Source organism: Stegastes partitus, unplaced genomic scaffold (genome assembly GCF_000690725.1).
Source record: "Stegastes partitus isolate 25-593 unplaced genomic scaffold, Stegastes_partitus-1.0.2 Scaffold2134, whole genome shotgun sequence".
In the NCBI taxonomy this organism is placed as follows: Eukaryota; Metazoa; Chordata; class Actinopteri; family Pomacentridae; genus Stegastes; species Stegastes partitus.
Window position 1 is genome coordinate 36,225 of NW_007579865.1, and position 24,141 is coordinate 60,365.

The 24,141-nt window shown below is 41.5% G+C and overlaps 2 protein-coding genes across 2 annotated transcripts in view; one reads left to right on the forward strand and one right to left on the reverse strand.

Moving 5' to 3' along the window:
• Nucleotides 1-225: 225 nt before the first annotated feature.
• On the reverse strand, nt 226-2,077 carry LOC103374072 (tripartite motif-containing protein 47-like). The gene is made up of 2 exons (XM_008304101.1): nt 2,004-2,077; nt 226-1,638 (listed from the first exon to the last, which is right to left on the reverse strand). The coding sequence occupies exons 1-2, from the start codon at nt 2,044-2,046 to the stop codon at nt 434-436; spliced, it is 1,248 nt and encodes a 415-aa protein (XP_008302323.1). The 5' UTR covers nt 2,047-2,077; the 3' UTR covers nt 226-433.
• Nucleotides 2,078-7,136: 5,059 nt separating this feature from the next.
• Nucleotides 7,137-24,141, forward strand: part of LOC103374073 (beta-1-syntrophin) — a gene marked incomplete at its 3' end in the record, with an annotated part of 38,472 nt that continues 21,467 nt past the window's right edge. Inside the window, exon 1 of the mRNA XM_008304102.1 lies at nt 7,137-7,764. Coding sequence (XP_008302324.1) covers nt 7,230-7,764 — 535 coding nt within the window. The remainder of the gene's footprint in view (nt 7,765-24,141) is intronic.

The window sequence follows — 24,141 nt, forward strand, 5'->3', positions numbered from 1 at the left end:
AAACTAATTATACAAAACCCATGTATGATATTATCCAAATTTGAATTGTAATAAGTGTGCAAACACTAAAAACAAAAAAAGAAACCCTTCCCACCTACAACTCTATAGCAGCAAAACAAACCAAACCAGGCCAACGTATCTCAGAATTTAAACTTCATCTTCATCAAACAGTTAATCTGATCTTGGATGTCAGCCCTGCTCAGAGAAAGGAAGGCCACACAGAACTTTCAACTAAAGGTAAGTCTATTTTACAAATTTAAAAAACAAAACAAAACAAAACAATAAACCTCTGTACAAGCAGAACCAAAGTCAGACTGGCTGATACCACCTTTATACTGGAGCCAGACCTGCTGAGCTGAATCCTCCTCCTCCAGAGGTTAACCTGCCCAGACATTTATCTTCAATCTTCTGTAAAGTTTTATGCACAGCACATTCAAGTGAAAAGTACGAGCACAACCATAAAAGCAATAAACCAGCATAAGACTTCGTAAAACCGTGGCGTCGTCTGAACCCTCCCCAGCAGCCTCTGTGTCCAGCTCACACGAGGAGTAAACACCAAAGAAAGCCTCTGACTAAATTTGCAGCTGTTAAAAGTGAATGTCATGACTGGGTATCCTGCATAACGGAAGGACACGAATCCTTTCTCATAATCTACAAACAAAGTGACTCCCTCAGGTTGCGTTATCCAGACGGGGATGTGAAGTGGAGTTCTGCAGTTTTTACACTCCAACATTACGGTCCAGTGTCCATCCCCAGAGTCTGGTAAGAATGTCCCATTTCCATACATCAGTGCTCTGACTACTCCTAAAAACAAGCAAGTCTGCCTTTTGGCCTTAACTTCATAGTAGAATCTCCCTACACAGAGGCTGTTATTTACAGGGATGTAGGTACGTCCATCAACACATTGTGGGTCCTCGTTGGGATCAGCTTGCATTTGATTAGGCTCCACGTTGTTTGCGTCACCTTTGCCTTTCCTCTTGCTCTGCGCTGCCTCTTTTTTCTGAGCCTTCTTTCCTTGTTTCTGTTGAAATTCATGCACTTCAGAATTTTTGTTTCCCATCCGAGCCTTTTTGTCTACATACTCCTCTTTCAGAGGGACAGTATCGTGAGCGCTATGTTCTGCACACATGGCGCAAACTCGAGTCTGGTCAGTCCTGCAGAAGAACTCAAGAATCCTGTTGTGTTTGCTGCATATTTTGTTCTCCAGTTTGTGCACAGGATTAGTCAGTTTGTGTCTTTTTAGGTAAGAAACCCTCTGATGAGGCTCTAGGTGTGTCTTGCAGTAGGAAGTCAAGCACACCAAACAGGTTTTAGAGGCTCTGACCTTGTTGCCAGGGCAGCAGTCACACGGCACTTCTCCAGGTTTGACTGGGGAATTACCGTCAGGTATCGCTTGATGTTTCTTAAAATTCTCCACAACTTCCCTGAATGCGATGTTAACACGAAGTTTGAGGTCTTTGGAGAACTTCTCGTTGCACAGTGGACATTGACAGTGTTGCTTGTCGGCCCAGTGCCTGGTGAGACAGGCCCTGCAGAAGTTGTGTCCACACGGAATAGAAACGGGCTCGGTGAAAACATCCAGACAGATGGAGCACTGGAACTGATCCTCAGACAGGAAGCTACCGGCTGTGGCCATACCTACAGGACATGTTTTAAGGGCGTGAGTCATCAATGACAAAAACTTTTTAAACTCAAGTGTGAGTCAGTCTACACAGCGAAAATAACTAAACGTCAACTACATTCCTGCTACCAGTCTCATTCTCTGGATCATAAGCTGGTGGAGCAAAGCCACAAAGAAGTTTGTGTGCCAGTAGGCCAAATAAGAAAGTAAAGATTAGGCTTCTCAGCAAGAATGTAAAAAGAATACAATAACTACGGAGGCATAAAAATCATAAAATAACTAGTATAACTCTTTCTGCTAACTGAAGTTTCATAAAGTGCTGTAATTATTCACCAAACAACCATAAGCTCATTAAATGATTATTAGAACAGTTGAACGTCACCTTCTTGGATGAGGAAGCTCTGCTCTGCTGTTTCTCTTCGCATCCACACTCAACTGTGCTTACCAGATGTTTGGTTGCACAAAAACAATGTTAAGTTTCATTTCTCTATCACGGATGCAGAGACGCTCCTCCTCTACTGAGTAATGCTTCACTTATTTGCTATGTGCCACATCTTTAACCCCTAAACAGTGAGACAGTGAGGTATGTTGGCCTGTCAAAGCAACCGATAACAACAGTGACAGCATCAACATCCGTGTAGATGACCTACTTTCAGAGCTGTATTGTTGTGCCTGCTGGCTCACTGGGACACTTGTTCATGAACCTAATTTGTTTCATGTGTGCTTTCCTGCAACTCAAAATGTCGATTTCCAAGAGAAAAGAGAAAAAGATGAGGAGGACAAGAGGGAGGACAGTGGAGGTGGGGAGAAGGACAGATGAAGAAGGCCAGTAAAATATCGACAATGTGCTGTCTTTGCCATGCATTTCTATTTTTCTGTTTCTTCATCATGAAGATACAGCTGTTAACGTTGTCACCTCACAGCCAGAAAGTTCCAACCTGCTGCTCAGCTGGAGTTTTCACGTTCTCCATGTGTCTGTGTTGGTTATCTGTGGGTGCTACCGCTTCCTCCTAGCATCCAATCACATACATGTTTAGTTTAACGGCTGATTCTGTCTCTCCGTGTTGCCCTGCGATGCTCCAGCAATCTGTCCGGGCTGAACCCGCCTCCTGCCCACTGCCAACTGGGACTGACTCCAGCCTCCCCCGACCTCTGCAGAATAAAGCATGAAAAGCTTTTTAATCATCATGTACTGTGCAGAAAACTAGGCTATTATTGATGTATGATTCATGCATGAAGATGATTCATCACTAATTCATTATGTAATTAATAAAGATTGAGCAATAGCAGAAACTTCGCTCACTTTAACTCGAGAATCAGCAAGAAAAAAGCTTTCTTGAAGCCAATTGGTAAAAAAAAGAAACTGAAGAACAAAGCTAACCTGTGTCATCTGGTTTCTTAGTCTTAATGTTCTTATTTATATTAAAGGTAGAGTCTGCAATTCTGGAGAGAAATCATCGGGCTACTTTGCATATTTAGGTCGGTAGTTTGTGCAAGACAAGCATGAATGTGCACAGGATACAGAGGAATAGTGCAAATTGTGTGAATCAGTGCAAGCCACTTCAGAACCTACAGAACATGAGGAGATATTTACTGAATCTAACATAAAGTTTACTGGATTAGAATTGCATGCTCTACCTTTAAATTAAAAAAAGCAAATGCAAATAAAAGCTAACTCAAGTGTCGTGAAAAAATGAATACATGTGGGCTCCCGCTATATAAATATAGCACACTGAGGAGGGCTCCATGATGTGAGGAAAGAAGCAGCCTCTCAGGGGTTGCATCACTTCTTTTATCTAATTCTTTAACACCTCCGGTTTTCATCTCAGGAGCTCTTTGAGTGTTACTCTCTGAGGTCGTAGATGTGATACTGATGTTTTCATTTGTCTTATTCCAAATTATTTCACACCTATATGTATAAATATTGCTCAGAAAATATACATTTGTTGACTATTTTGATAAATATTGTCTTAAATGAAGCCTCCATTAGCATGGGAAAACTTAAGACTAACAGTGAAGATTTAGAAGCTACAAACAGGCTTCAGGCTTTAACTTAATGTTTCTGTTTATCATGACAAATATTTTACTAAAAACTGTCACCAGATGTGTTTTTTTTCTTAGCCTCTCTCTTTAGATCATACAGTGATGTCGTTTGTGGTTTTGTTTGCCTCCAGGTTGTCTGATGGTAGAGCCCAAGTGATGAAGGTGTCAACTGACCAACATATATAAGAAGGTGAGATTTTGCTTCTTAGAACGTGAGGCGATGCTTTGCTTCTTGAGCTTGTGTATTTCTTTGAGTAGTTATGGGTTCATTTTGAAATTGTATTTTCCTCTGAATTATTTTCTTGTGTTATTTTGTGACTTTGAGTTTCCCATGAATGGATAAGAACTGTGAATAACATCTTCACGTGAGCCTGCCTGCCCACCTGCTTCCTCGACCTTTTGACCAGACGACTCTACAAATATAATACGATAAAAGAAGATTACTTAGAACACAAAGGAATCTGGCTTGTTAGTCCTAAACTCCACAGAGCTAGTGGAAAATAAAAAGCAATACAAAGCATATACATGACTACACAATATGCATGTTACAAGCTGAAGAACACATGATCAAAACATAACAAAATATGGCAAAATAACAAATAATTAGGCTGTTATACAAGTGGCACACACATGCACAAAGCACTTATTTACTGTTCGGAAGTGGAAGGAAGCAGGAGAGAGGCTGACATAATACATGAGGAGGATTACAACAAGTGAAGAGGAAGGAATCAATGACGAAAGATGAAAAGAGCAACACAGGAAAGAAAGCTTAGAGGGAGCATTATGTAAGAGATTTTTTTTTAAAAAAGGAAATCGGGTCAAAACATTTATTAATTAACCAATCTCACATTTTCATCAGAAAGCAGCTTGACTCCCCTCTAGTCTCTTCACCTGCACACTTCACTCTCTCTTAATGATCACACTCAGCCAGCTCACAGACCAACAATGCTCTGTGTGTGTGTGTGTGTGTGTGTGTGTGTGTGTGTGTGTGCGCGCGGAACCACCAACATGCTTCGGCTGCCTGAGGATTAAAAAAAGGATTCATTAACCACCTTTAAATACCTTTGATAAGATTACACTCTGTGTTTGTTTGTCTGCTTTGAAGGTCGACACCACAACAAAGAATGTACATTTCATCTGAAAGCTCATTTCCATATAAAAGTAGAAAAAATCAATTGTAGCTTCTACACCTCATTAAACCAAAAATATTCTTTCTCAGAATAAATACGTTAATCCTGGGTTTGGTGCAGCTCAGTAGTAATGATCTGATGTAAAGAAGCTCCTACATGCTGCAGCATTTCTGTACCAGTCTGTAATTACACAATTTAATTCACTCAGTGACACAAACAACTTGAGATCAAAATATATTGTGATGCTTTGATTTCTCACAATATTTGTTATTGAAGATTACTTCACATCTAGAGAGGTCATAGTTTTGAAGCCTTTTTTTTAATATTTATAATAATAATAGTAATAACAATAATAATAATCTAACTACACAATTTATAGAGCAGAGTGCAAATTCCTACAGCTAAGCTCCAAATTATTCATTATCCCTAATCTTTGGTGAGAATATTGGCTTGCAATTGACCAGAGAGTGACCAGAGAACTACTGCATGAGTTCATAGTGAATTAAAATGCTGTAAAACACAATAGAAATGACCAGGAGCATTTGGAAGAGTGTAGAAGCTGCATTTTCTCAAATATATGCAACAGTTTCAGGGAGTAGGAATGATGTTGGACATGGAAATATTCATTTTTTTAAAAATTATTTTATTACAAAAAAACACAGAAATAGTCACAATTCATCATTAATGTCTCTAACACAATGTCTTGCAACCTCTTGTCACTTGTTTATGTCATTTTCAGCCAGAATAAACCTTTTGGTCAAACAAAAATATCCCTATAAATCAAAAGTTGGCCTCAGTAAGAATAATTTGGCCGAGCTGTGTCTTGGTTTCCTTCACACATTCCATGTTGGACTCCAAAAACAATGAAATTTTAGATAAATATTCCTCCATCCATACATATATGCAATATATGCAAGATCTTGATAAAAAAATAAAAAGTTGTGAACACTGTTGAACTTGATAAGTGTGAATGTTCTGATAAATCCTTCAACCTGAATGTTTTCTTTGTGAAGAAAGAACAAACACTGAATGAAAACGACTTTGCATTTTTAATAAATCACAATAGGATCAAGTCAAACTACATCTTCACTGTTGTATTTCTGGAAGAGACTAATCTTTATTGCTCCGGTGAAGTAAACATGTTGTTACATTAACAATAAGACAATTTTAAGAAACACTTCGTGGAAGTAGTGAACAAAAAAGTGCAAATTTTGATTCAGTTTGTATAATTAAAGCAGTAAAATGAGTTTCTGCTCCTCATTCCTTTGAATAGTCTTGTCTTAGATCAAACATCGTTCTGCTCACCTGAGCGGACTCACCTGTAGGTTTACTAGACTCCAGGTTCATTCTGACCCTCCAGCATCACTTTAACCAGCAGGTGTCGTAGCTGCACTGCTGGTAGATGATTGGTTGCTGTGAGCAGGAAGTTTCAGGGAAACAGCTGTTGAATCAAAACCTGTGCAGGTCCTAAAAGTTGCTGCTTTGAACAGGTTGTTTGCTTCCTTTCTGGACACAGCAGCGTGTGTGTGTTTTCCTAACATCCCCATAATCTGAATGTCCTCCCTGTCAGTCAGTCAGTCAGTGGGCCTGAACCCGGGTCAGCCCCCCTGACTGACGGTCTGTCTGCCCACCGGGCTCCCAGCAGCTCCGCTTATTATACCGGCTGACCTCACGGTGAGAGTTCACCGTCAGGATCATGTCAGACTGACAGAGCCTCAGGACGTCCTGTGGGATGATAATAAGAAAATAATAGCGACGGAGAGAAAAGCCTCAGGGGGGAAACTTCCCTGTCAGAGCCTTGGAACAAAGCGCCTTTTCTGTCTGTCTTTCTTTGAAGCGTCAAAACCGGCACAAGCGCATTCCTGTACGCGCGTAACCGTCTCCCTCCAGCGACTTGAACACAGTCATGTACAGAAAGAAGCCTCAAGAGTGGAAATCAGCTGTAGTCAGATTTTGATTTTATCTAAAGCGAGTTTTCACATCGGTAAATAAAGTAGCCACCTGTCTGCGTAATGTGCCCCCAAAAAAGCGCACAACACTTGGTTTAATTCACAAAGTCAACACATCAGTTCATGTCATCATTATCAGGATGTGATTGGAATGGATAAGTAATGTGTGAATGTGCTCCTGGTGCTTGGTTTATTCAGCTCTCCATCAGCTGGCTGCTCTCAGACACACTTTGGGGAAATGATGAACGCAGGTTTGGAGCTGGGATCTGCTGCCGGCAGGGGGGAGGAGAACTCCACCCAGCGCACAGGATCTGTGGCGGGCGGAGCGGAGGGCAGCTTGTGCCGAAAGGCTGAGGCTGGTTGGACGGGACGCAGGAAACTTCAGAGGGGCCAAAGTCCAGCCGGAGCTCGGAGGAGGCTGGAAGTAACGTGTGAGGGCGCGCTGGGAACTAAAGCACATGTGAGTTGTACAGAAATGCTCCAAAGATGGCGGTGGTGGCAGCGACGGGAGTTTCGCGCGGCTCCGGAGTGCAGAAAAGTGGGTTTTTGGAGGTTCTGGTGCGGGAGCGCTGGCACAAAGTTTTGGTCAACTTGAACGAGGAAGCGCTCACGCTGAGCTGCGAGGAGAGCAGCGACGACGACAATGTCAACTTCAACGGCGTCACCAACGGATCTTACCATGACAACAGCAACACCAACTCCAACAACGGGCCGCAGACGGTGCGCACCGCCTTCACCGACCTCCCGGAGCGAGTCCCGGAGGCGATCGCCAACAGAAAGCGGTGCGTCAAGGTGTCCAAGCAGGAAATCGGAGGACTGGGCATCAGCATCAAAGGAGGGAAGGAGAACAAGATGCCCATCCTCATCAGTAAGATATTCAAGGGGCTGGCAGCGGACCAGACCCAGGCTCTGTATGTGGGGGACGCCATCCTGTCCGTGAACGGAATGAACCTGCGGGACGCGACGCACGACGAGGCGGTGCAGGCGCTGAAACGGGCCGGAAAGGACGTGACTCTGGAAGGTAGGCAGAGAGCAGAGGAGAGCTGGGAGTCCCAGCCTCTGTCCTCCTGCAGGTTCACACTGATTTGATCAGTTCTGGATGTGAGTGTGTGCAGAGTGTGGAGATCAGAGTTACAGCTGGGCTCAGTTTGTGGCTGTCTGTCACACATGTTGATGAAGTTATGCTGAATTAACCTGTCAGAAAGCCTCACTGTGCACCACCTCATATTACCATGAAGGAAACGTGTAATGTCACCTGGAGAGCTCCTCAGTCCACAGTGCTGCCTCTGTGGGTTGTTTTTGTGCACCCAGCGGTCCTGAAGTGGTCTGTTCTACCTGCCAGCTAATTGCATTCACTTATCCAGCCTGCTGTAATCCACTGGCTGATTACATGAACAGAGTGAAAACCAGCAGGACTCTGAGTGTGAAGACTGGAATGAAAACCGTCGCTGTAGGATGTGATTTATTCTCCATTAGAGAGAGAAGCTACTGCTTTAATAACAGCACAGAGAAAGGAACTGTGTTGATGTTTTTTTATTATACCAGCCATGTTGCTTTACACAGTTTGAAAGAAGTTTTTTCCCTGTATGTGTATTTATTTTGTAGTATAATAGGAGATGGAAGGCATCCTGCTTCACTGTGCTAGTGTAGGGCTACAACTAATCGACTGCTTTCTTGATGAATGGATTAGTTGTTTGGTCTATAAAAGTCAGCAAATGGTTAAAAATGTTGTGTGTCTCAAATTCTACGATAAAGTCCTGATTTGTTTTTACCACAACCCAAAGATATTCAGCTGGAATCAGAGACTTTTTAACCTTTCTTTCTCTGGTGCACCATCGCATCGGCACATGCCAGGTTTACTCCTCACCAGGTGATCGGCTTGGTTACATTATGCAGAAAAGAACAGTTCCGATTTCTAGTGAAAAAAGTATTATGCAACTTGAGGTGCTCTGGGAGCATCGCACAAGATCAAACTCATCGTCTCAAGGCTGCTCAGTAACTCCGAGTTTCCTTTCGCTTCCTCAAACAAGCAGCCTCTTTGGTGCTTTACAGCCAGAAGATGTGGATGAAGATAAAGCTGAGGGCAGGCAGATTCCACTGTGAGGGCTGAACGTCATTTTACCCCCTTTAAAGAAAAAAAAAAAAAAAAGCCTCTACTCACACACGTACACAAACACACATCGGAAATTGTTGCACACGAGTGCCTACTTCGGAGCTCTTTATTCCGGCTCCTGTGAGGACTCTTGGACCCGAGATACAAAGAACAAAGTGTCTCCCCCCTTCCTCTCTCTATATCTAACACACACACACACACGCATGCAGACAAGGCGATGAAGCTTCCCAAGGGGGCTGCAGAGGGAGAATATGGTCCCAGCTGAAAACTTATAGAGATATGAAGTAAGGCGGAGGACAGAGGGAGGAATGGGAGGCTGGTGGAGCTGAATTTGACTTTAATGGGCAGAAAGACAGAAGACAGGGACACGAGAAGAGGTAACAAGGGAGGTTAAAGATGATTGAGAGGGTTAAATTAAAGATAACACAGAGTCGGTGCTTCAACAAGGCATTTAGGAAAGTAGGGAATCATTTTGCATTTTCATGTGTCTTTTGCCTGCAGAACATGTAGCCGGGCATGTACGCTTTTATTTCAAGAATAAAACAGCGAGTGGTGTGATGTAAAGCTCCCCCCCAAAAAATGAGTGATGTCTCCTTTTTTTTTTATGTTCCCGAATGTAAGCCACCTTCTAAGATTTGAGAGACGCCGACAGTTTCACACGAGGAAAGAGGATCAAGAGGAAACGTCTTGATTGATCTCTGAGGAGATAGTAGCCATCTCATGGGAACGTGGTGTGCTGCTGCATTTTTGTGCATTTATTTTTGTATGTGTGAAAGAAAATTTGTATATTCACAAACTATGTGGTTTACTAAAGCACCAGCATGTCGTCTTGGAAAGTCATTAGGAAGATGAAGGATGGAAAACGATTGAAGAAATGAAGCCAGAAGCTGCAGGTCCTTAAATTGACCCTATGTTCAAAATTATTTTCTATAGCTAATTTCCCCCTTCATGACAACACGACAGCAGCTGCATTTGTGTTTAACTCATCTGTTTGAATTGTATTAAGGCTTAAAGGCGTGTATAATTAAGTAACACTTTGAGTGACAGGTTAGTTCTGTCACATATCCTGTCTCCGCTCCGGTCACGCTCCACCTGTTTGCTCATTTTTGGATTAGCAGGAAGTCAGGCAGTACAAACAATGCATTGCCATCGGACCTCATGTTTCATCTGTTGCCGTTTGCGGCACACAATGAAGCGTTAACGCATTTTAGCAAACTGACAAAAGTCAGAAAAACCTTGAACATTTGTTAATTCTTTGCAGACACTGGCCTACTAATACAAACATGCAATAAGTAACCACAGCACTGAGTAAGTAAACGTGCTGCTAGGGTTTTTTTTTTATGTCGCCATTTTCTGCAATGAGCAAAGTCCCTGCAGAAATGTGGACTCACAGAAAGGAAGCATCAAAAAGTCTGCTTCAGAGCCCACATGCACTTAGCAGGAACATGCCGTGAGTGTGGAGACTGTTATTGAAACTGAGCTTCAAAACCACTCTTCAGGAAACCTCTGGGTGACGCACACGGAGGGTTTGTCCGTCTTCGGCCACGCTGTTTGGCTTGAACAGGCAGCGGCCGCGTTCCGCCACCTGCTGCAGGCTGCTAGACGGCAGCGGTTTGACCCGGCGGTTTCAATCCGCTCTGAGAACTGGGGTTCAAACCGCAGTGTCAGAGAGCCTCGGCTTTGGTAAAGTTTCCCCCAGCTGCACGCTGAGCCTCTGCTCTGCGCTCAGCATGAATCTGACAGGCCGAAAGGGAAACTCTCAAAGGGGATCAATCAAGGCTCTGCAGCGGCGTCACAAAGGTCCCGGCGACCACAAACACTGGCATTACGGCACCTTCAGATATACATAGAGTTTGTGCACAGTTTAGTCGCGCGATAGCTTGACATTTGCACTGATGATTGCTTGCTAACGAGGTCCACTTGGAACTAATGAGGTCGCCTTTAAATAACAGCAGGTTGGTGTGATGAACAGTTTGCTGCCTTCATGGACATTTTGACATGTTGCATAAGAAAAGCATAAATAGTAAACTCACAATGAATGGGTTTAATTTACCTGCTGCGTGAACATGAACAACACCAGAACCTAATGGAATTCAGCAATCATTAGTTTTCAGAGTTATGCTTTTCTTACCGTCTTTCTTAGAGGTGAGAAAGTAGGCAGATTTCAGAACTTCTCTCTCTCATTTCCTCTTTTCCTGCTACAACTGCTGCCATCACTTTTAACAGCGCTGTGAGTGGAACACTGTGGTGCCTCTGAGGAGATGCTGTTTGTCCCATTTGCATGATTCATTTTGTCGAGACAAAGACATGCAGAAAGAGTTCTTGGAGAGAGATCGGGAGGCTTTTCTCTCCCCAATATCCTTGTGTTTTTAGGCTCGGGTAGATGTCAGTCTGTTTCAGGTGTTCTTTGCTCTCACACATTGCTGAGGGACTCTGGTAACCAAGCAAAGGCCTTAATCTGCCTCCTTCTAAATGTCAAGGCCCCGTAGAAAGCCTGTGAATTATCCTGAGTGACCCTCATCACCTTCCTGCAGTCGGTAACAATCAGCAAGCTGTTTTTTCCTTTGTAATATTTATTCTCTTTCTGAATGTTTCAGTTTTCGTCTGTTTCACGCAGTGATGATTGAAACTTCACCATGTGGGTGTTAAGTTTATTTCTTTCCCTCAGCATGAAGGGTAATTTGGTAAAGATGAAAAGAAATTACAAGAATTCCTTTGGAGGATTGTGCAGTTCAACTCGCTTGTGTTTACAAGTGAAACGGGAAAGTCGAACGTGGAAAATGCTTTCAGAAATTGCCTTATTTATAGCTAAGTGGAGAAATAGATGACGTCTGCCTCACACGGGGAAAAATTTATTTCGAAAATGTATGCATGATGCTCACTGTATCTGTGATTATTCATCCGGTGAAGTGTAGGCTGAACATCGCCTTCTCAGCGCTGGTTTGCAGCAAACAGACTGACCTCATAGTAGTTCAGGTTGTCTTATTCACCAGTTGTGTTAAGAATACAAACCAATATAAAGCTTTTGAACATTTTTCATATTTCAAATGTAAAAATAGTGGAGAAATTCTACTTACCACCTGCCAAATCTGCATATTTTCCACAGTCGCCTGTAGCTAGCTGCTGTACATAAGTTATGTTCCCTTTTTTTTCCCTTTAAGGAAAGTGACCCAACAAGGCCAGAAAGTTTTTTAGCGAAGTTGTTTTTATGTAAATATCAGCCAACTGAATGAATTTGTATGCAGGAACGCTGAACAAAGAAGCACCTGCTGGAATATTGTATTCCAGAATCTAAGCCTGAGAGTTTTTAGCGGTGGGAGGGTAATTTTACGGGACACTAATGAAATCTTCTTGTGCATGTGAGAGAACAAAGTCAAAATATTTATTCAGATATGTCTGTTGAGTCCAAATTGTCTACTTAGCTGATTCATGGTATTTAGTCGTGGAGTTCACTGATGCTAAATGCAGTGAATCTGGAGTCAGTTCATTGTGTTCAATAAATCCGCCTGCATGTGGGATCAAAACCAAATGATCAGAAAATAAGCACAGAACTAAATGAATGTTGTCACTGTGTTTCATTCCTTTATATTATCTCCTCCCCTTGCTGAAATATTTAGTTTTTATTCCTTCTGTCCTCTCCTTTTTCCCAGGCTGCGCGCTTGTCATTTTATTTAGGTTAATTAATATAAAATATTAACCTCTGTACCACTTAAGTTTGCAATTATAGATTTGCTCGAGTTATTATTTCAAACAAAAGGACAAATCATTGCACTTTTAACAATTTGTGTCATTAAATATTGCAAACCTACTCAGCATGAAATCCCACTTTGTTTGACATTATCAGGTTGACTGAGGCTTCTTTTTTTCATTAGTGTTGCTTAAAGTTTCACTCCGATTGTGGATTATCGTCCTACAAACTCATCTCTGTTATCAAAGTTGCACTTTTGGATTTCTTTTGCATGAAACGAATCTCGTCCTGCTCTAAAATGTCTCAGATGTAGCTCGACACTGAATGTGCAGGTCAATGTAGACTCAGCTTCTATGTACTCCCACCACTCTTCACTCGCTGAAGCTCGAGCACACCAGCTCACCCACGACTCTGCTCAAACACTTTAAAACTAAAAGCTCTACGCTACACATGGCTAATGTTGGAGTAGTTTGGCTGCAAATGTTCCAACTGGAAACCAGTTCATAACAAGATGCAGAAATTGACTCTCTGGGTTTGTTATGAATGAAATCTGGTTTAAGTGCTGGATAAACTCCAAGACAGAGACCATAAAACCACAGCTCACTATTGACAGCAGGTGGCGCTATGACTGTGACATGTCAATGTGGTCAGAATGCGACTTTTCTGAAGAATAAGAAATCAGGGACTAACTGGACAATAATGTGTATTTGTGCTACAACAACTTCCTGATTCATTAAATTTGCCTTGTCACCGTGGCAACAGCAGATGCTAAAAGGTCACAATTTTAATAAGGTTTGTATCACAAACATCTTCAGATGGCACCAACCAAGTCTGAAGTTCCTGTTGTTGTTTTTCGAGGAGCAGTTTGCTAAAGTGTAAGGAGCTACAATTGTCAAAAACTGCACCAAAAGAGTTTCTGTGGGACTTATTGAAGAACTCTCAGGAAGTTTTTTAGTATGTCTGGACATGGGACATGTGCCAAAAAAATTCAAGCAAGTAGGTGCAACAAGTTTTGTAAGAACACTTTGAGCCAAAAAAAAAAAAAAACATAAAAATTTTAAATATTCACCACTTTTGAGGCAAAGCTTCATGAGTGTTGGAGCACATTTGGTCTGAATCATCCATCATCTATACACCACTTAATCCTCACTGGGGTCGCGTGGGGGGGGGGGCGACAAAATATGGGTGGTTTATGTAGACATGTTTCATGGTTTTGTTCTGTTTTTCGAATAGATGGAATGTAATTAAACATGATTTTTCTGTAATTCGACATGAAAAAACAATCTGTAAAGTAGCAGAAAACTTCAAAAAATGAAAAAATAAAGTTCATTTCTTACCGTGTGGATCATAGTTGGCTACACAAGCACACAGACTTGTACAGCAGACAGAGGCACCATGTGTGCTGTGCTCAGTTTTAGAAAAGACACAACACTCCACACACTTTAAATGCAGCTGAACTGGTCGTAGATGCACTAAAGCAAATGTTACGCCACATATACTGTATTTCAGTTTTATTTGTTAACTTCCACAAGCGAAATTCCGAATAAGAGGTTTGAACACAATGAAGAACAGCTGCATGGATACAGCAGAGAGGAAGTGAGTCAGTGTCCTGTTGAGCTTTTAACAACCCGAACCTGTCATCACCTGACATCTGGAAGAGACTCTATGTGTGTGTGTGTGTGTCTGCTTGTGTGTGTGTCTGCTTGTGTGTGTGCTTGTGTATACATGCTGCTGTCAGCAGTGTGTCTCTCTTAGCGTCTGCTTGTGTGTGTTCAGGTGTGCCTTAAAGTTTACTCATCAGTAGTGTGGTCTACACCAATGCTACAGTCAGAGTGTGTGTGTGTGTGTGTGTGTGTGTCTGACTCAGAGCGGATGACGGTGATAATAATAACACCAGCAGTAGTGATTGTTGTGGGGAGATAATAGATTGAATCGTTCATTCCTCTGTGTGAGTGTTTATAGAACCCAAACAGAAAGCAGCGACCCGGAGCTCTTCTGCTTCTCCTGTCGACAACAACTGTTTTCCCCTCCAGGTGCACTCATTGTCTTTGTGTACAATGTGTTTGTTTTAGCAAAGTTTCCTCATCAGAATCAGAAAGGTTTTTATTGCCACGTAGGTTTTCACGTACAGCAAATCTGACACAGTGTCTTAGTGCATAACAGTAAACAGTAACGTAGATTTCAAAAGCATGACAAGTCAAATTAAAAGCAATTGTAAGTCAGAAAAAGTTATAGAAATACTTCCAGTGTGCAGGAATGTTAATCACTTGAGGCTGTGCAGGTTGCATAGTTTGTAGTGTAAACAGCCTGAAGTGCAAATAGATAATAATCCTGTTTAAAAGCTGTGTGTTAATGTAGCGTCAGTGTCACTCAGGCTCTCTGGCCTTGCTGAAGAGGTTCACAGCTGTTGTTGTTGTCATTAGAAACCTGAACTTTTCTACAGTAGAGAAACCTGTAATATTAACATTTGAGAACAGTTGACACATAATGAGATCTGTGTCGCTTCTCTGACTGACACTAAATCTGTCCGTGAGTCAACAGGATACTGTAAAGCTGCCGTCTGGTCTTACTGTATGCGGTTGTGCATCATCGTGTGTGCTGCCATTAATGGAAACATGTTCACGCAGGTTTCTGGTTTGAACGCAGGCAATAATGAATATAACGTATCGTGCTTTTCGCTTGAGTGTGCAGTGAGTTATTAATGCAAACAGTTTGTTGGCAGCAGGAGGAGCTGCCGCTGTGGATTTTGGCTCTTCATGAGCAAACAGAATAAATACCTTGATAGATTTGTGTACATTGTATGCGGCTGAGCAGGATATATTCTGTAATATCATCCTACTGAGAGCAGAGGTCACGACTCCATGTTTGGGCTCGCCTCTGTTCCACTCGCTTCTGGCAGTGCAATCTCTGAATCAGAATTTTTTTTTACATCTGCCTAGAACAGGAGAAAAAAAACTACAGCTCCCATTAAAAACTACACTCATGGCAGCGCTGGTACTCCATCCACAACCATAACAACAACCAGCTTTCTACATGCAATCTGTGAATACTATACCTACAGTATTTGTTCCTTTCTGTTCTACTTACTCACTTACTTTCAGTTTTTGGAGGTTTGAGGTATGGTTTCATGTAAGAGCTGCATGATATTGGAAAAATATGATACTGGAAAATGTTGTTTTTCTGCAGTATTTCCAGTTATACTCAAATATATTCACACCCTTCCATTAAAGAAAGGTAGAAATTCACAATAGTCACTCAAATAACTAAATACTAGAAAAAGTAATAATAAACAAAAATTTGCAAAATTATAATTTAGTGAAATAAGACATTGCTTTTGAATTGTGGTTGAAAAGAATTATTTTAAAAAAAAAAACTGTCCTGGAAACATTATAGCACTTTGCTGATGAGCAGTGGGCCGAAATCAGAATACCTGTCAACAGGTGCAGAAGTCTGACTGAGAATTACAGAAAACACTGTGATTGGCTCAAAGGGTTGTTCAACAAACTATTAGTTTACAGGTCCCATCATGCTTGTTTGTTTTTTTGTTGTTGTTGTTTTTTTATTATTTCTGTTTAACCACAATTCAAAATCAATGTCATGATTTTCATCACATTTTTAGTTATTATTACTTTTATCAATTTTGAACTTATTTCAGTGACAGATGTTTGTTTCCTTCTTTAATGAGAGGATATGAATACGTTTGAGGACGACTGTATATAACGATGTAAAAAAAAAAAAATGAAATTTTTAGAGAATGACTTGAAAAACTCTTTTGGAAGAAGTAATTATTCTGAAATGATTGGGGATGACTAAATGTGCATGGAAAACAGGAAAAAAAAGTAAAATGCTAAACTGATGTAACACTGGCAAATGCATCCAAAAAGGCTTTCAGATCTGCTGTTGTACTCGTCATGCAGAGCTTTGTGATGCTGATTTTAATGGTCAAACAAATTAGTTGTGTTGCCTCATGTAGTGGCAACAAATGAATTTCTTTTTTCAGCCAAATCTTTTTTTTTTTAGCGTTTCTCGCACATGTTGCTGTGCACACGTGGAACCTGCAATTTCAACAAACTCTATGACTCGCTCTTAAATTGAAATAAATGATTTTATTTTTGGCAGACAAATCATGTAGATTAGTCATTTAAATGAGAACCGGTTAAGTTTTCTTCACGTGTCAAGCAGCAAACAATGTAGTACAATGATGTGTTTGCCTTTCTGTTGTCCGTGTGCACAGTGCAGTGTTGAAATCATGTCTAAAACGATATATTGTGCAGCTTTATCCTTTCTGAAGGTTGAATTAAGCTCCTGTGGCTGCGTAACTATGACTTTCATGTTCATTACATGATGCAAACTGAGCCTAAAGGCATTTTCCTATAGACAATCACTGGAAAAGCAGCAGATATACAATGAAGGGTACATTTCTCTGACATCCCTGACGTCACCTTAAACCTCATTTATCTCATTCTTTCATCGAGTGAGCAGCTTTTAGAATATCATAAGCGCAGGATCCAGGTCTCCTTAATGCAATCATGGCTTGAATGCAGTAACTGACTGCTTGTTTTGTTTTACTACCTGAAATCGAAACTACGCACTTGATGGCTACATGCATGGATTACGGATTAAAAATCTTACACAATGAATGTGCTTATGAACAGGCTTTTTGTCGCAAAACCTTTAACCCCACAAACGAATGCGATTCCGTGCTCCTTGGCTTTGGAAGTAATTAGACCTTATTGTTACTGAAGCCTCATGCAGACGGTATCAACAAGTAAAGAAATCCTGTTGTGTTTGTTTACACCTGCTGAGATCTGATCATTATTCAGGAGCGTTTTTGGCAAACAGTCAGCTGTAAGTCATAAAAACATCATGTTAATGAGTCTCATTTAATGTGTTAAGAGATCTAAAGACTTTCAGGTTCAGGTTATTGCAAGTTCTGTACACTGCATGGTTAAAACAATACTGTACTTGCTTCTGATTTTTAGATGTACAACTCATCTTTCGGGCTTCCCTTTTGTCAGAATTCAGCACATTTTATACTTTTTGTGAGATAAACATCACAGCAGACAGTGATTTTAGTAATGGGGCAATTTCTGCTCAACCTTCTCTGATTTGCCGGAAACCTTCTAAGCATAAAATCTAGATATTTGTGAAATTTCAGCTTTGTGGAAACTTTTATCTTTAATAGATATTATCGTTCAAACAGCCTCAAATTTCATTATGTGAAAAAACCTGTTGACAGTAGGTCGACAGCAACGCTTTATTTTTTAAAGTACTTGATACATCAAGGTAAAATTTCACAGATACCATTTTAAATATCTATAGTTTATGATTTAAAAAAAAAGGTTTAAGCAAATCGGAGATGGTCGACCAGAAAGCTGCTGATGATTTGAGGTGGAATAATTGAAAAATAACACCCAGGAAATACTTAACTCAGAAGAAAAGTCACTCTATCTGTTAATTGTCTTTAAGTCCTCCGGTTCCAAAAATCAGCTCACTTTTGCCGTCTCCTAAATCCAACATAAAAAGCCTCTTTATCTTTGTCTCTCTATCTCTTTTATGCAGATATCTTTATGTGATCTGAACATCTACTGTAAACACTTGTCACTCTCTCCTCTATACCGGTGGAAAGTTTTGTGCCTTTAAAGTTAGTTGCAGTTTGACTGTAGGTTCAAAGTTCAGTGTCAGTGAGTAATTCCACCTACGCACATTTGCATGTAAATTCCCACTGTAATAAAAAAAAAGGACCTGCACCTGAGATACTGCTCATTGTTAAGTTTAAGCAGTGTTTGAGATCTTTGAGATATTGGTCGAAATCCTACAAAAAGATGCCTTGAGGGTGGATTTGTAAAGGCCTTTGTGCTGCTGTAGTATCCAGATACCAGCACCGGAGTCAAAGGCTTCACATTCTGCAGTCAGAGGAGCCTTTTTGTTCTTTTTTACGCTGGTTTGTTCTCATTCCAACTCCTACCGGTGCTAAACCTTCTACTTTCTCTCCCACATACTTAATGAAAGGAGTCTCTCTCTTTTTTTTTTTTTCCTTTGGTCCATTTTCCCATCAAATAAAGTTTCACATTTGTATCATATAGTAAAAAGTCCAACGACTTTAGACCTCATTAAGTTCCGTTAAAGATCATTAAATAAAAAAGACACAGAGACAGATATAGCAATTACACCAGAGGATGTGTTTGTCGCGGACTGAACAAGTGTGTGTTTGTGTACAGTCACTGTAAATGTGTCTTTAAGACTCGCGCTTTAAATGCGTCGCCTCAGCTGTAAAACGTGTAAGTGAGAGATCGAACGCAGTTTGAAAATGGCATTTAAATGTCATCGACCGCATCGGATGAGGGTTTTGATGGAAACTGAACAGCTGGAGTGATGCATTCAGACATCTGCATCATGACAGCGAGCTACTGTTTCCAAATGAAGTTGAAAATGGGAGTCATAGAGAAAAAGATTTAGTTTTGTGTTGCCTTGTCTGAAGCAGGAGCCAGAAAAATAGAGAATAAAATCAGAGTGAATGTGGAGGGCAGCTGGCTCGTACCACCTCGTTTCAAATGAAGGCTCAGACAATAAGAGCCATATCCTCTCCAAGTTCTTGTCGTGCTGTTGAGATTATTGTGCGGAGTTTTGTGTGTTGCTGCTGTAATGGAACAGAAACATGACCCAAGGGATTTCACACACATGTACACGCTGCTGCTGTAATGATTGCATGGACTACACCCTCCACTGGAAACACTCTCAGCTCCGTTTCTGGCCCGCTATGATCCTGCCCAATTAGTTTACACTTCTTCCTGTCAGGCTGTAAATGTTCACTGGAAAGAAATCATCCTCTCAACGTTGTATTTTTATAATTGCTGGATGTCATCCGGCCAATAATGATCCACAGAAGGGGACACGACAACTACCAGCAGAAGGCGAAACTGGAAAGGAAAAGATGGAGATAGATTGGGAACAGTTCATGAAAACCCTCAAGAAATAAAACCATAGAAGACCTGGTGACAAGATCTCCAAGAAGATATCAGAAAATTGGGATACAACTGAATTCAGATTACTGACTGAGAACTCTGGAGGTTTGAGGATCAAACAGTTTCCTTCATCCAGGTGTGTTGGTTCAGCATCTGATTCCTGGGTGGCTTCCTGTACAGTTTTCTAGTCAACATCCCGCTGGTGGAGAAACCTGAGGTCGATCTAGAACTCAGTGGAGGGATTAGATATGTCATCTTGCCTGGGAACACCTGGGGAACTGGAAAATACTGCTGACGAAAATGGACGGAGGTTGCTTGTTGACTGTCTATACTTTGGAAGAGAAGTCAGACATAAAAGAAGAGAATGTTGGTGCCGCTATAGCTCACCTGGTTGAGCTGGCGTCCCATGTACACGGGCTACAATCCCCAACGTGGAGGTCATGAATCCGAATCCCGCTCATGGCCCTTTTCCACAGGTCCGTCCCCCGTTCTTCTCTCTGACTATCCAGTCTCTATCTTGACTGCATGACCAAATAAAGGCAAAAAAGACCAAAAAAATAAAAAAAATCAAATTTGAAGGGAGTCAAAGTTTTGCAATGGTGACGATAACTGAGCTTCATCTTGCTTCATGTTGTGCTGTCTCCTCTACCAGCATCAGAAAATCGAAAAACACAAGCAGCAGATTCTGATCAGCCACAGTTCTCCTGCTTTCATGTTCTATCTTTATATGTGCTGGAGCAGGGACATCTTTGAGGAGGTGGCTGCAGAGGTAGCTACATGTGTAGGCTCCCTAAACAAATCTTTACATTCAGTATTTTTGGGAGCACAGTTTCTTCCACTGGAGAATTCTGAGAACAAACTAACAAACTATCTTTGAAGCTAGTAAGGCAAAACGTGACCTCACAGTGGATTAAATTTTGTTCTCACAATGATGTCATGGTCTGCTGCTTCATCATATTTGAAAAAAGCGACAGGCAGTGTGTGTTTGTGTACAGACGTACTCACGCATTTCAGATTCAAAAACCATCACTTTTCCTTTTCTAAATTTAAATCCCACACGCTCCTTTCTCGCCACTTTAGTCCCATGCATGTACGGCTCTTAAAAGAAAAACAAAACCAGGCACGGTTGTCATCGTTCGACTGGAGCAGATTTGATCTTTTCAGCCCGTTGAATTCACTCGTATTGTAGCCTGTTGTGATGCATTTCAACAATTCTGTGTTTCAGCCTTTAATCTGACTGTGTGGGTTCCTCTGCTGCGGGTCCGCCGAGGACTCATCCTGTCATCCCTCCTCTACAGGTCGGTGGTTAGGCCTGTTACACCGTCTCATCGGCTCTATAGCGCTTCCACCAAGAACAGTTCACAGGCCGGATTACAAATGCCACCAGCCAAATGCCAATTATACGCAGCAGTACAGTGGGATATGCCCATTAAACATCCAGGCCATCCCAGGATCCAGAACATTTAGGACATAGAAAGCAGCTGAGCGCCCACTCTATCTCATCCTCTCTATTTCTGTCTGTCTTTCTCCTCGCACATCTTCTCCTTCTCAAACCTGTGGAATTTAAAACAGTTACCAAGCCTGCGGAGGTTCACAGGCTTGACTTTTAAAGGTTTCTCAGGCAGCATCAGTAGTGAATGTGCTGTCAGTAAATATCTGGGGTTTGTATGGTGTCGCTGCAGGGTTTTTCTGTTGCCATAGCTGTCCTGATTCAAAGTGTGAGGCATCATTACATTCTGACAAATTAACTGAGAGCTGAGGAGCCTCCTGAGTCTGTTCAGGCTTCTGGCATGTTGACATTTGCTGTTATCGTCTGAACCGTGGCGGCTCATTGTAATGGGAACACGCAAGGTAATCTGTTGGCTTCCGGCTGCTTTATTTGCATCTCTTCTACAAGTTGTACACAGCTTTTTTTTTCTCTTTTATTTATTTATTTTTTTCTAAATTAATTTTGCTTTTATTTGACAGTTGATAGTGAGGCAGGAAATACGGTTAGATGGTTCTGACGTCCAAGTCCTCGCCTGGAATCGATCCATTAACCATCATCGGATGATATTAAACAGACACATGGTCATAACTTCTGTTACGATGGGAGGAAATTACATGCTGGCAGGTTTTCAGTCGACCCACACTCCCTCCTGGGCCTCGGTGCCAATATTCAAGCATCATTAATGCACAGAGCTGCTGCTGAGAATTATCTTTCCGCTGCTTCCCCACAACACTCTGCTAACGCTCACCAAATGACTCATCTGTATTATAATTAAAAAGTTTGGTTTTTGGCTGTGTATTTAAACATCTGCAGCATCCCCACATCCCTCCGCTGATTTCTGACAAAACTACCTTCAAAACAGCAAGTCACGGTTTACAGTTTACGGCCGAAATTCATGCAGATTTTACATCAAAAGACGGACACAAGGTCAGACATGGTGCTCAGGTTTTAATCAGCCTCTGTGTTAAATGAGGTTACCATAAAACCAGAGCCAGGGAAAGAATAACTCCAGTGTTGGGCATTTGGCCTCAGTGTGAATTTTTATTTTCAGGTATTTTTTTTTTCTTCTCAAAACTGCTTTTATTAATTAAGCCTTTTATAAAACCACACAGAACTTGCAAAAACAATTACGTTGGTGGTTTTATTACTTCACTATCTAACGTGGACACTGGATTTACCCTTTTTTCACGTCTTTGTTTACTGTAGTTTTCCTTTTATGTGCTGGTGGACTGTTCTTGCTGCAACATTGATGAAGAGTTTCTTTTCTCTTTTTCATTGCACTTGCTTCATTGCAGTTTCCAGTTCTGCTCTTTGGTGTCTTTCACATGGGGCTCAGTGCAGATGCTACTTTGGTCACTGTTCATGAGCAGTCTGAAGATCTTTTGGCGTCGCTTGACTCTTTTCCTATCAGGATGCAAAATGAAAATCAGCACTAAACATTTTTGTAGAGTATGACTGAATGTTGGTTGTTTGCAGTGCACCTGTGTGGAAGGGTTCGTTTGTGTTTCTCCACTCATTTGTTTGGATTTTTACATTGGTCATAAAGTTCTCAGCCTCACCTGGAAACTGTATCCTACAAAGCCTTACATCAGTGTTGAAAAAACCTTAAATGTTTGAAGCAGTCAGATAGTTTTAAAAAAAAAAGAGGAAAGCCTGGAGCTACTGCAGCAAAAAACTTTGCTGTACAGTCATGACTCGATAATCCATCCATCCATTATCTATACACCGCTTAATCCTCACTAGAGTCGTGGGGGGCTGGAGTCTATCCCAGCTGACTTAGAGCGAAGGCAGGGGACACCCTGGTCACCAGTGCATCGCAGGGCCACACATAGAGACAGACAACCAAGCACACTCACATTCACACCTACGGACAATCTAGAATCACCAATTAACCTCAACATGTTTTTGGACTGTGTGGGAGGAAGCTGGAGAACCCGGAGAGAACCCACGCTGCACGGGGAGAACATGTAAACTCCACGCAGAAAGATCCCGGTGACCCTCCCAGGTCGCGAACCGGTGACCTTCTTGCTGCAACAGTGCTACCAGCTGCGCCACCTTGCAGCCCGTGACTCGACAATCCAATTTTTAGGAAAAACGAACGGAACCCATGAAAAATAGCCTTAACAGACCGACAGCCTTGGATTCTGACTCCAACATGACATTTTGTGTCACCAATAAGCATAACAGCGTATTATCTGACTTAAGAATCTGACAGATTGGCAACGTTCAGACTGCAGGACTTAATGCTCAATTCAGATTTTTTTGTGAAATCTGTTTTTCTTGCGAATTCGTTCACATTTCCAATTAAATGCAACTTGTATGTGATCTGCTGTATGAACTTCATACGACGTGCTCAGTGTATGTGGAAGTAAACACGGTTGGTGGCGGTAGCAGCGGCAGCGGTGGCGATGGTGGAAACAGAACTGGGACCGCCATCCTAAACTGGCACAGCAGCCAAGTTCTGCCTGTGTGTTCCGGCCACTTCCACCCCGTTGGAGCGCACCCCCCGGGTGGAGGTGCCCCCCGACTGCGCTGAATATTCTGATATTCATCATTAATTGGGCCTGAATACCCACAGACCAGAAAGTGCTATTTGGACCAGCCCTGCTAGTTATTATAACAACTATGAACAATAATTAATAACAATAAATTACTCTTCAAGCATTAAGCCCTCCTTGTATCTCGACCTCCGTCTTGACAATCCGACAACCTTGCTATCTGACGTAAAAGAAGATTTTACATTTAGTGTCGGATTATCGAGTCACGACTGTACTTGCAAAGAAATGAGGACAAACATTAGAGTTTTTGTGGACACTGATATAAGACTTTATAGTGGACAGTTCCGCTCCTCAAAACTTTACTCTTGTACGTATATATGTGTGTATTAATGTATTTGTGTGTGTGTAATTTTTTGTTGTTTTCGCCTTTTTGTTAATATGTATATACTGTATGCATACGTGCATGTGTATTAGTGTGTAATATATATTTTAATGTTTTTATCTGCTTACATAGATATACTCACCTCCCTCACATGTAAAACCTCCTGTACACTCATTTTAGCAGACTTCAACACAACTTAAACTTTCCAGCCATAATTCATGTGCTACTCACTCCACATTCATTAGCCAGTGAAATGACCACGT